The sequence below is a fragment of the Rhincodon typus genome, chromosome 8 (assembly GCF_021869965.1).
Source record: "Rhincodon typus isolate 14 chromosome 8, sRhiTyp1.1, whole genome shotgun sequence".
Classification (NCBI taxonomy): Eukaryota; Metazoa; Chordata; class Chondrichthyes; order Orectolobiformes; family Rhincodontidae; genus Rhincodon; species Rhincodon typus.
In genome coordinates, this window is record NC_063339.1 from 74,580,178 (window position 1) to 74,592,406 (window position 12,229).

At 47.1% G+C, this 12,229-nt stretch overlaps 1 protein-coding gene across 3 annotated transcripts in view; it reads left to right on the forward strand.

The window, feature by feature from the left end:
* Positions 1-519: 519 nt before the first annotated feature.
* Positions 520-12,229, forward strand: part of ivd (isovaleryl-CoA dehydrogenase) — a 41,033-nt gene continuing 29,323 nt past the window's right edge. Inside the window, exons 1-2 of one of the 3 annotated variants that reach the window (XM_048599756.1) lie at positions 520-888; positions 9,766-9,855. In XM_048599756.1, coding sequence (XP_048455713.1) covers positions 682-888; positions 9,766-9,855 — 297 coding nt within the window. In that variant the 5' untranslated portion in view covers positions 520-681. Of the gene's footprint in view, positions 1,579-3,360; positions 3,391-9,765; positions 9,856-12,229 lie in introns of those variants that run through there. The other 2 variants (XM_048599758.1, XM_048599757.1) reach the window with 2 other exon arrangements.

The following is a 12,229-nucleotide window of genomic DNA, read 5'->3' on the forward strand; positions in this document are numbered from 1 at the left end:
TGCTATGATCTGCCTGTATTGCTCACAAAACAACTGGACTCAGGTGCACGAATACCTCAAAAATAAATTTGTAAACCTCCAGGATTTCTGAGAATCTGAACTGGCAACCGTGCTGTGTGACATATTTTGGGTTTCCCCTTATTTGATCTCTTTTTCTTTGCCTTCTAGTCAGAAGTTATTCAATGTTGGATCCAAAGCTCAAGTTACTCGGTGTTAAGGGACCACAGAATTACCAGCTGACGTTAGGGTTGAAAGCAAGGATTTCGAGTGGACCCCGGGTGCAGCTCCGCGCTGGGGACGCGGAGATGGGGTTTGGGAGGGAGCGGGCTGCAGCTCCGCGCTGGGGACGCGGAGATGGGGTTTGGGAGGGAGCGGGCTGCAGCTCCGCGCTGGGGACGCGAGAGGATGTGCGGAGGTGGGGGAAGAGAGAGACGCAGCTCCGCGCTGGGGACGCGAGAGGATGTGCGGAGGTGGGGGGGGGGGGGAGAGAGAGAGAGACGCAGCTCCGCGCTGGGGACGCGAGAGGATTTTGTGACGGCGGTTGGAGCGGGTTGCAGCTCGCGCTGGGGTCGCCGGTTCGGCGGCTCTGACGCGAGGCAAAGCGTCCGACAGGAAGTAGTGCAGCCGCTGTCTGGGTCCGGCCCCACCTTGTTTCCGGGGGAGGGGGCAGGGTTGGTGGTGATGTGTGCCGGTGAATTCCGTCCCTCCCCCCCCGCCGTCGCCAACCCGAGCTCCCCGATGGCTGCTCTCCGTGCGCTGGGCGGCTCGTTCCTGACGCTGGGCCGGCGCCAGGCCTGGCTCCGAGCTGCAGGCCCCGGTCACAGGCTCACGAGTAACCTGTTCTCGGTCGACGATGTGGTTAACGGGTTGACCGAGGAGCAGAAGCAGGTAAACCAGGAGCTAGTTAGTCAGTGCTAACCTGAGATAGTCTGCCTCTGGTTATGTGAACTTAAGCAGCCACAGGTAACTGGGAGATAACCAGTTACATGTCTAATTGTTTACCAAAGACACGTAATCAGGAGCTAACCAGAGGCAGGTGACCAGCAGGTAGTCTGCCTCTGGTTATCAGAAGTTAACCAGTCAGTGTATCAGGCTGCTGACCAGCCACAGGTAACCAGGAGGCAACCAGGATCGACTCAAGCACCTGCTCAACCAAACACAGATAGAAGTGATGCCAACCAGCGAGGAAGTCAAGAGCCAAGCAGAAACCAAACCGGAAGTTGCTGGGAAAGCTGAGCAGGCCTGGCAGCATCTGTGAAGGGGAAAATCAGAGTTAACGTTTTGCCCCCTTCCCCTTCTCCCCAGTGACACTTCAAGCAGAGTCAGGCAACAAGGTCCCCCCACCCCCGGAGATAGGTCGCTGACTGTGCAAAGCAGAATCTTGGCACTAGCCAGCCAGTGGGTGACTGCGGTGACAACGAAACTCGAGCAAAGCGAAAAACAGAGGAACCTCTTCAGTGGGCCTGCCCACATCTGTGGAGGGCGAAACATCTGTGGAGTCAGAGGCAACACAGTGTGCAGCTGGAGGAACACCGCAGGCCAGGCAGCATCAGAGGAGCAGGAAAGTCGACGTTTCAGGTCAGGACCCTCCTTCAGAAATGGGAAGGGGAAAGTGAGCTCAGAAATAAATAGAGAGAGAGGAGGGGTGGGGCTGGGGAAGGTAGGTGGAATGGTGATAGGTGAGTGGGATTGGTCAGCGAGAAGGGTAGGGGGGATAGGTGGGAGGAAGATGGCCAGGTTGTGTCAGGTCAAGGAGGCAGGGATGATAGGGATGTTTGGACGTAGGATGAGGCCGGAGTGGGGAGATTTTAAAACTGGTGAATTCCATGTTTAGGCCATCGGGCTGTAGGCTCCCAAGGCAGAATATGAGGTGCTGCTTCTCCAGTTTGCGGGTGGTGTCATTGTGGCACTGGAGGAGGCCTAGGATGGACATGTCACCCAGGGAATGGGAGAGGGAGTTAAAATGGTTATCGACCGAAAGTTGTTGTCAATTATTGCGTACAGAGCGTAGGGTCCCCGAGTCTGCGCTTGGTCTCACCGATGCAGAGGATGCCATATCGCGAGCAACGGATACAGAAGACCAAGTTGGCGGATGTACGGGTGAACCCCCTGCCGATATGAAAGGTTTGCTTTGGGTCCTGAATGGAGTTGAGGGGGGAGGTGTAGGGGCAGGTGTGTAGCACTTCCTACGGTTGCAGGGAAAGGTGTCGGTTGTGGGGTTAGTGGGGAATATAGAGCAGATAGGGAGTCACAGAGAAAGCGGTTCCTACGAAATGCAGATAGGGGTGGGGAGTGAAACAGCTCTTTAGTTGTGGGTTCGGATTGTAGGTGGTGGAAGCGGGGGAGAATGATACGCTGGATACGGTGGTTGGTGGGGTGATATGTGAGGTCAAGGGGGATTCTGTCTTTATTTTTGTTGGGGGAGAGAGGGGTTTGAGGGCAGAAGTGGAGAAAATGCAAGGGATGCAGTTGAGGGCTATTTTTGACCACTGGAGGCGTGATGTTGCGGTCCATGAAATAGGAGGACGTCTGGGATATCCGGGAGTGGAACGCTCCATCTTGGGAGCAGATGCAGCGGAGGTGGAGGAATTGGGAGTGAGGGATCGCATTCTTGCAGGAGAGTAGGTGAGAGGAGGTGTAGTCCAGGTAGCTGTGGGAGTCGGTGGTTTTGAAATAGGTGTCAGTTTTGAGGCAGTCACCAGAGATGGAGACAGAGGTCCAGGAAGGAGAGGGAGGTATCGGAGATGGTCCATGTGAATTTGAGATTGGGATGAAAGATGTTAGTGAAGTTGATGAATTGTTCAAGCTCCATATGGGAGCACGAGGCAGTGTCAAGACAGTCATCATTGTAGCAGAGGAAGACGTGGGGCATGGTGCCACTGTAACAGTGAAGAGGCAGGCATAGCTCGCCTCCTTGACCTGACACAACCCATCCATCTTCTCTCCCACCTATCCGCTCCTCCCACCTCACTAACCAATCCCCACCACTCCCTACCTGCACTCACCTATCACCATTCCACCTACCTTCCCCAGCCCCACCCCTCTTCTCTCTCTATTTATTTCTGAGCTCCCTTTCCCCTTCCCATTTCTGAAGGAGGGTCCTGACCCGAAATGTCGACTTTCCTGCTCCTCTGATGCTGCCTGGCCTGCGGTGTTCCTCCTGCTCCACACTGTGTTCAAAACCAAGTTAATGTTTCATTCAATGATATTCTGGAGAGGAATGGAAATTAATTGGAAACTTAATAGGTTCTAAGCAAGGGTAGAGAGAGAGAAAGAGACAGGGTGAAAGAATTAAAAGGAAAAAAAAAGTTATGTTTTGGACACAAGAGATGAACTGCCAAAAGGAGATGGTAACAGGACAAGTAGAAGAAACAGATGACATCAGGAGAGGTGTGAATAATAATTAATATGGTCTATGCTAACAGTTACAGTGATCAGAAGTTGTTAACTGTGTTGTATTGAGTCTAGAAGTTTGTAAAGTGTCTAATCATAAAGTGATATGCTGTCCCTTGAGCTTCGTTGAAACAATGAGGTCATGAAGTTAGTATGATGAAGGATTAAAATGTTCAACACTTGGGATCTCATGGATGTACTTGCAGGCTGAACTCGGACCTTCTGGAAAATGTTTTCCAGAGTAGCAGAAACCACGTTGTTTATTTTTATTTGTGGGATGTGGATATTGTGGCTAAGCCAGCATTTATTGCCCTTGAGTAGGTGATAGTGATGACCTTCCTTCCTTAACGACTGTAGTCCTTGGTGTTGGATGGGGAGTTCTGTGATTTTTGACCCAAAGACTGAAGGAATGATTATGTAGTTCCAAGTTAGGCTGCTGATTGGCTTTGAGGGGAACTTGCAGATGGTGTCCCCGTACAGCTGCTGCCCTTGTTCTTCTGGATGGTAGTGGGAGCGGGTTTAGAGGGTGCTGTCAGAGGAATTCTGATGGGTTACTGTAGTGTGTCCCGTAGGTGGTACATGCTGCAGCTACTGTGTGTTGCTGGTGGAGGGAGTGAATGTTGAAGGTAGAGGTTAAAGTGTCAGTCCAGCAGCTTGCTTTGTGCTGGATGGTAACATGCTTTTTTGAGTCTTGTCGGAGCTGCACACATCCAGACAAATGAGGATTGCCCCCTCACATTCCCGACCTGTGCGTTATGCATAGTGGACAGGCTTTAGGGAGTCAGGAGGTTGTAGATTTCCCAGCCTGTGACCTGCTCTTGAAGCCTTATGTGGCGAGTCCAATTCAGTTTCTGGTCAATGTTAGCCTCCAGGATGTTGATAGTGGGGCATTCAGTAATGGTAATGACATTGAATGTCAAGGGATCGTGGTTAGATTCTTTCTTGTTTGAGATGACCATTGTCCAGCAATGTGTGGCACTAATGTAGTGTGAGCTGTGAGCAGCAAACACGGTGGACATAAATTGAAAGGAGTGCAGGTGATTCATTGCTACACGTGGAAACCCCTTGACTTTGATGCCTGTTTACAATCAAATAGATTGTAACCTATTCTTGTATATGACAATTGTTCATTTGAGTGAGTTAACTGGTGGCAAGGAAGCTGTACCCAGCAAGAATTTACCAGTCTCCCTAATGGGTGTGCCTACAGGTTTTACAGGAAAAAAGTAACTGGAGTTAGGTAATGCTCGAGGTGGTAGTGTCTAATGTTAAAGGTATATTGAAATGAAGTGGCCAACAATTAGGTGCCACTTTCTTAGATAAGGGATGCAAGCCCCCCCAGAATACATTAGCAGTGGTTTTGCAAAGTCAAGGACATGGAATGTCTGTGGAACAGACGACGTTGCTAATCACGAGATATGAAGTGTTAACACTCCCAATTTTTAATAACATGTTTGTTACGTTGATATGCTTCAGGAGATTAAAAACTAAGACGGGGTTAAACGAATCGATTGAAACTAACATCATCATTTGTGGACTGAATGTCATTTTTGTGAGGCTGTTGATTAAGAGAGCAGACTGAAGAGGGGGCAGTGTATAAGCAAACATTAGCTTGTCAGAACAGTCCAGAGCTAAAGGTTTTACTGTTTTACTTGCAGGGGTAGTGGGTGTGCTGCTGTTTGCGCGTTGTCATTGGCTGGTTGGTTGTGGTGAGCAGACCAAGTGGATTCCCTTGAATGTCAGAATGCCCTCTATGCTTGTGCTGATAGCTCCTTATGAGAATCTGCTTTTACATGGCACTTGCCTTGTTCAATGAATTTGAATTTGAATTAGCTTTATTGTCACATGTACTCAAATGAGTACAGTGAAAAGTTTTTATAAGTCGCCACTCACAGCACCATGTAAGCTGTGGGTTTAAAAAATTGGACATGTTTGTTTAAAGAACCATAATATAAAACATAAAATACACTGTGTGGGTCCTGTGATTTTATGATTTTAAATATTTTTCTCATGCAGTTGGCTCCTGCAAACCCCACCAACCTCCTCCCCAACCCCCCCCCCCCCCCCCCGCTCTTTCGGCCTTCCCGCACCCCCCTGCTCCAAGTATCTGAAGTTATAGCTCGCCAGTTTGGAACTGTGTAAGAATGGCCTTCAGTGATTTACTGTCATTGCCCTTAATATCACACTCCCCCTCCCCCCATTCCTCATGGAGTCCATCACTTGCTGGCAGCACAGCTCAGACTGGGTACACGGCAGAGCCAGTTTGGGAACCGTAAAAGCTCCCATCCTTTCGACGCACGTTCCTCTGCCCTGCCCTGCCCTGTCTTCAGAATTTCCCTTTAAAACTGGAGAAGGGCTAGCACACAATGATTCGAGGAGAGTTGCAGGACAATAATCATCACCATCACTGGCCGCCCCTTGCAGACAAGGATGACTCTCTTCCACACTCAGGGTGAGTCTGTAGGTGGCTGTATGTGGCTTCCGCAGGCTCTGTTACCTTTGTGGCAGTGGTGGTTGTGGGAAGGACATTGGTGTGGCAGTATGCTCCTTACACTGTCTTCGCCTGGCTTCTGCTCATTTCTCTCGGCAAGTCTTGAGGTGCTCAATGCCTTCCCGAATGGTGGCCTCCACTTTAGACAGTCTTGGGCCAGTGATTCCCAGGTGTCTGTGAGAATACCGCATCTCGCCAGTGAGGCCTTGAGGATATCCAAGAAGCATTTCCTCTGTCTACCTGGGGCTTGACTGCCATTTTGGAGCTGGGAGTAGGGGCACCTGCTTGGGGAGTCTCGTGTCAGTCATGTGGATGACGTGCCCAGCCGATCGCAGCTGCTCAAGGGTGGTCAGTGCCTCAATGCTGGGGATGTTGGCCTGGTCGAGAACACTGGTGGTGCATCTTTCTTCTCAGCGAATTTGCAGGATCTTGAGCAGGCAGCATTGGTGGTACTGCTCCAGCATCTTGAGGTGTCTGCTGTAGACGGTCCAAGTCTCAGAGCCATATAGGGGGCTGAGAACCACCACAGCTCTGTAAACCATGAGCTTGGTGTTGGATCTGATGCTGTTGTTCAGGCAGCTGAAGGCTGTGCTAGCACACTGGAGACGGTACTGGATCCATTCATCAATATCTGCTTTGGCCAACAGGACACTCCCACAGTATTCTCTCAGGTCTCTGCTTTGACTGAACCACGAAGTTTGTCCCCACCCTTCACCTGCTCCATGACGACATGGCAGGACCAGTAATACTAGTGAGTTGGCTGATTGGGAAAGGGACCTGACTCAGCAATAAGAAGCTGTGTCAGTGAGTGGTTTGCTTTGCATTCAGGAGTCTCTAGTCCTGGATGGTGTTGAGTTTCTTGAGTATCGGAGCTGCGCTTGTACAGTCAAGTGAGGGAGTATTCCATCACACCCCTGACTGAGGGTAAAGGTTGAGGATAAACTTGCAAATAATATCAAGACAGATAGGATTAGCATCTCTTAAATATATCACAAGGAAGAGAAAAGCCCTTGGAGAACAAGCCCAGGGAAATAATAATGGGGACCCAGGAAACGGCAGAGGACTTGAATAAATACTTTGCATCAGCCTTCTCCGTAGAAGACTCTAATAAAATTCCAAAATTACTAAATAATCAAGGGTCAAAAGGAGGAGAGGAAATAAATAGACTAACAATCACGAGAGGAAAGTTCTAAGGACAATAGTGGGGACGAAAGACCGATAAGTACCCTGGACCTAATGAGATGCATCTTGGGATATTAAAGGAAGTAGCGATGAAGGTAGTGGATACACTAGTTGTATTCTTTAAAGAACCCTTAGATTCTGGGAAAGTTCCAAAGAATTGGAAAACCGCCAATGTAACACCTTTATTCAAAAAAGGAGGGAGACAAAAAGCAGGTACTATAGACTAATTAAATTAACATCTGTATTATTGTGAAAATGTTAGCGTCTATTAGAAAGGATGTAATATTAGAGCTGTTGGAAGTACATAATGTGATTGAGCAGAGTCAGCATGGCTTCATGAAGGGAAAATCGTGCCTGACACATTTACTGGAATTCTTGGAGGAGGTAATAAGCAGGATAGATAAAGGGAACCGGTGACTGTAATGTATCTGAATTTTCAGAAGGTATTTTGATAATGTAGTGCATATTAGGCTAATTAATAAGATAAGAGCCCATGGTGTTGTATATTCGCATGGGTAGAGGGTTGGTTAACTAATAGAAGACAGGAGAAACAAAAGAAAAATGAAAGAACTATGGATGGTGGAAATTAGAAAACAGAAATTGCTGGGAAAACTCTGCAGGTCTGGAAACATCTATGGAGAGAAAGCAGAGTTAACGTTTTAGGTCCGGTGACCCTTTCAGTTCTGAAGAAGAATCTCTGGACCTGAAGCATTACCTCTGCTTTCTGTCTCTCAACAGATGCTACCGGACCTACTCAGTTTTCCTAGCAATTTCTCTTTGTTTTATAGAAGACAGAGAGTTGGGATAAAGAGAGTGTTTTCAGGATGTAGAGTGCCAGTGTTGGACTGGGGTGGACAAGGTCAGAAATCACCCGACATCAGGTTATAGTCCAACAGGTTTACTTGAAAACACAAGCTCTTGGAGCCTCAGTTGTTCTTTAGGTGTTAGCCAAAACTAGCAGAGTGCCACAGGGTTCAGTGCTGGGACCACAATTGTTTATAATGTTTATTTATAATTTGGATGAGGCATGTGAATATGCAAGTTTGCGGATGACCCACTGTCTGTAGAGAGATATAATTAGGTTGACGGAGTGGACAAAAACTTGGCAAATTTGAAAATAACGTGCAGAAATGTAAGGTTATGCACTTTGGCAGAAAAAATGGAGGATCCGAATATTATTTAAATGGCGAAAGACTGCAGGAAGCTACAGAACAGAGGGATTTGGGTGCCCTCGTGCATAAATCTCAAAAAGCTAGCAGCCAACTTCACCAAGTAATAGGGAAAGCAAATGGAACGTTGGCCTTCATTTCAAAGGGAATGGAGTGAAAAAGTAGGGAGGTTTCGTTAAAACTATACAAGGCACGAGTCAGAACACAGCTGGAATACTGTGAAGTTTTGGACATTTTATCTAAGGAACAATATACATTGGAGGCAATCCAGAGAAGGTTCACTAGGCTGATACCAGGTATAGAGGGACTGTGTTGTTTTCTTTTTGAGGAGAGGTTGGCCCTTACTTATTGGAATTTAGAAGAATGAGAGACAACGTTATTGAAACAAAAGATTCCCTGACAGGGCAGATGTGGAAAAGTTATTTTCCCTTGCGGGAGAATCTGGATCCAGAAGGCATAATCTTAGAATAAGGAGTTGCTGGTTTAAGAGATGAGGAGGAATTTCATCTCTCAGAAGATAGTGTATCTATGGAATTTAGTGGAATTCTTTACCCTAGAGGGCCTTGGAGGCTGGATCATTAACTGTGTACAAGGCTGAGATAGATTTTTGAAAAGGAATCAAGGGTTGCGGGAGAAAAACAGCAAAGTGGAGTTGAGGATTACTAGATCATTCATGTTCTCATTGTATAGTAGAATTGACTCAATGGGCTGAAAGCCCTGCTTCCGTTTCTGTGTCTTATTGCCATTATGGATTTGTCCTTTGTTGGTAGGGTACAGGCACTGGGAAGACAAGAGCTGAGTCACTTGCAGGATTCCAAACTTCTGACCTGCTCCTATAGCCGCAGTAATTATATCACTGGTCCAGTTCATTTTCTGGACAATTGTAAGCCGCTAGGATGTTGATAGTAAGGGATTCAGTGATGGTACTGCTAATGAACGTCAAGTAGAAATGGTTAGATTCTCTCTTGTTAGGGATGGTCTTTACCTGGCACTTCTAATGCTGTTTATTTAAAATTCACTCCTGCTTTGGTTCTCTATTACCTCCTCTTCCCAGAAAGCAAATTGTCTTTAGTTGCCCCCAGTAGCCTCTCCAAAGAGGCCACTTCTCACCTTTTGGGAGGCATGCATTAAATTGGATTTTATCACAGGATAGCTCTAATATAGAACCGTTTAGAAAAGTAGGCTTTTCAAATCCATTGTTTGACTTCCTGTTTAGATCAGGCTAAGGTAGCGATAAAGTCACTGCCTTCATCCTGACAGATTAATAAAAAGATTAGATTCTGATTTTTTCTTTTTTTCCCCCACTCGTTATTACAAAACATCTGGGTGAAGGTGGGAAAGGAGATCGCGTGTGTTGGATTGTGTACTCCTGTCTGCTATACTTCTCATCCATTCAATACAGTGTGATTCTCCCAGCCACATTTCTCTTTGTGAACTCTGTACATGTTAAAGGTAACCTCTACCCCTGTGTTATCCCAGTAACCTTAAATTTCATAAATGACTCCAATGGTGTTTCTTTTCTTTGCTCTTTAGCTTCGGCAGATGGTTCAGAAATTTTGCAAGGACCATCTCGCTCCCAGAGCCCAGGAGATTGACCAGAAGAATGAGTTCCCAGAGCTGAAGGTAAGTGCACAGCATAGAATTCATGCAGTCTTGTATAAATCTTTGTTTAAATCTGAGTTTTTAACACAAGACATTGATGTAATCTAATATAAGTTCCTATTGACTGAGCAGAACTAGAAGTTAAAATAGAGGCTAAAGGTGACTTGCTTCTACATCATTAGTCCTTTTTGTCTGTCACCTGCTGTGTGTTTTTTAATTCATTTTGTGGGATGTGGGCATCGCTGGCTGTTACCGCTCCCTAGTTGCCCTTGAGAAGGTGGTGGTGAGCTGCCTTTTTGAACCGCTGCAGTCCACCTGCTGTGGGTTGACCCACAATGCCCTTAGGGAGGGAATTCCAGGATTTTGACCCAGCGACAGTGAAGGAACGGCGATATATTCCCAAGTCAGCATGGTGAGTGGCTTGGAAAGGAACTTGGAGGTGGTGGTGTTCCCATGTATCTGCTGCCTTTGTTCATCTAGATGGAAGTGGTTGTGGGTTTGGAAGGTGCTGTCTGAGGATCTTTGGTGAATTTCTGCAGTGCATCTTGTAGATGGTACATACTGCTGCTACTGAGTGTTGGTGTTCGAGGGAGTGGATGCTTGTGGATGTGGTGCCAATCAAGTGGGCAGCTTTATCCTGGATGGTGTCGAGCTTCTTGAGTGTTGTTGGGGCTGCACTCATCCAGGCAAGTGGGAAGTATTCCATCACACTCCTGACTTGTGCCTTGTAGATAGTGGACAGGGTTTGAGGAGTCAGGAGGTGAGTTACTTGCCACAGTATTCCCAGCTTCTGACCTGCTCTTGTAGTCACTGTGTTTATGTGGTGAGTCCAATTGAGTTTCTGGTCAATGGTAACCCCCAGGATGTTGATAGTGGGAGATTCAGTGATGGTAACACCATTGAATGTCATGGGGCGGTGGTTAGATTGTCTCTTATTGGTGGTGGTTGTTGCCTGGCATTTGTGTGGCGTGAATGTTACTTGCCACTTGTCAGCACAAGTCTGGATATTGTCCAGATCTTGTTGCATTTGGGCACAGATTGCTTCAGTAGCTGAGGAGTCACGATGGTGCTTAAGCACTGTGCAATCATTGGCAAACCTCCCCACTTCTGACCTTATGATGGAAGGAAGGTCATTGTTGAAAATGGTTGGGCCTAGGACACTACCCTGAGGAACTCCTGCAGAGACGTCCTGGAGCTGAGATGTCTGATCTCCAACAACCACGACCATCTTCCTATGTGTCAGGTATGATTCCAACTAGCAGAGAGTTTGCCCCCAGCTACCCACTGATTCCAGTTTTGATGGGGCTCCCTCATGCCACACTTTGTCAAATGTAGCCTGATGTCAAGGGGTGTTACTCTCATCTCTAGAATTCAGCTCTTTTGTCCATGTTTGAACCAAGGCTATAATGAGGTCAGGAGCTGAGTGTCCCTGGTGGTATCTCTCCCATTGACTGCAAAATGTGGCTTCTGACTTATCCTATTATGTATTAGCAATCCATTTGGACAATTGTATTTATGAAGGAAATTAAATGTCCTTCGTGTAGCAATACGTATAACATACAGCATGGCCAGTCCATGCTTGTGCTTTACCATGAGTCATATAGCATGGAAACAAACCCTTCAGTTCAACTTGTCCACAGCGACCAGACATCCCATCCTGACCTAGTCCCATTTGCCAGCATTTGGCCCATATCCCTCTCAACCCTTCCTGTTCATGTACCCATCCGGGTGCCTTTTGAATGATGCCTCCAGCACACAGCACACTCCATATGCACACCACCCTCTGCGTGAAAAGGTTACCATTCAGGTCCTTTTTGAATCTTTCCCGTCTTAACTTAAACATATGCCGTCTGGTTTTGGACTCCCCTACCCTGGGGAAAGGACTTTGGCTATTCACCCTGTCTTTTCCCCTTATGATTTTATAAACCTCTGTAAGGTCACCTCTCAGCCTCTGATGCTCCAGGGAAAGAAGCCCCAGCCCATTCAGTCTCTCTATAGCTCAAACCCTCCAGTCCTGGCTACATCCTTATAAATCCTTTCGGCACTTTCTCAAGTTTAACAACATCCCTCCTATAGAAGGGCTACCAGATTTGTATGCGGTATTCTGAAAGTGAACCCTGAACCATCTTTCCTCAGCTGACTCTCACCAACACTCTGTTTCCCTCTCCCTTGTTTCCTTATCAAACACCCTGCATAAATCTGTACTACTTACCTCAAATATACTGCCAGTGGTAGTGAATTCTGCATTCTCATCACTCCCGGGGTTAAGAAGTTGTTCTGAATTCCCTGCTGGAATTTGCTGATGTCCAGCTCACATTGATGGCCTCTGGTTTTGCTCTTGTCCACAATAGGAAACACTCACTGCCTGCCACACTTGTCCACACTTTTCATAATT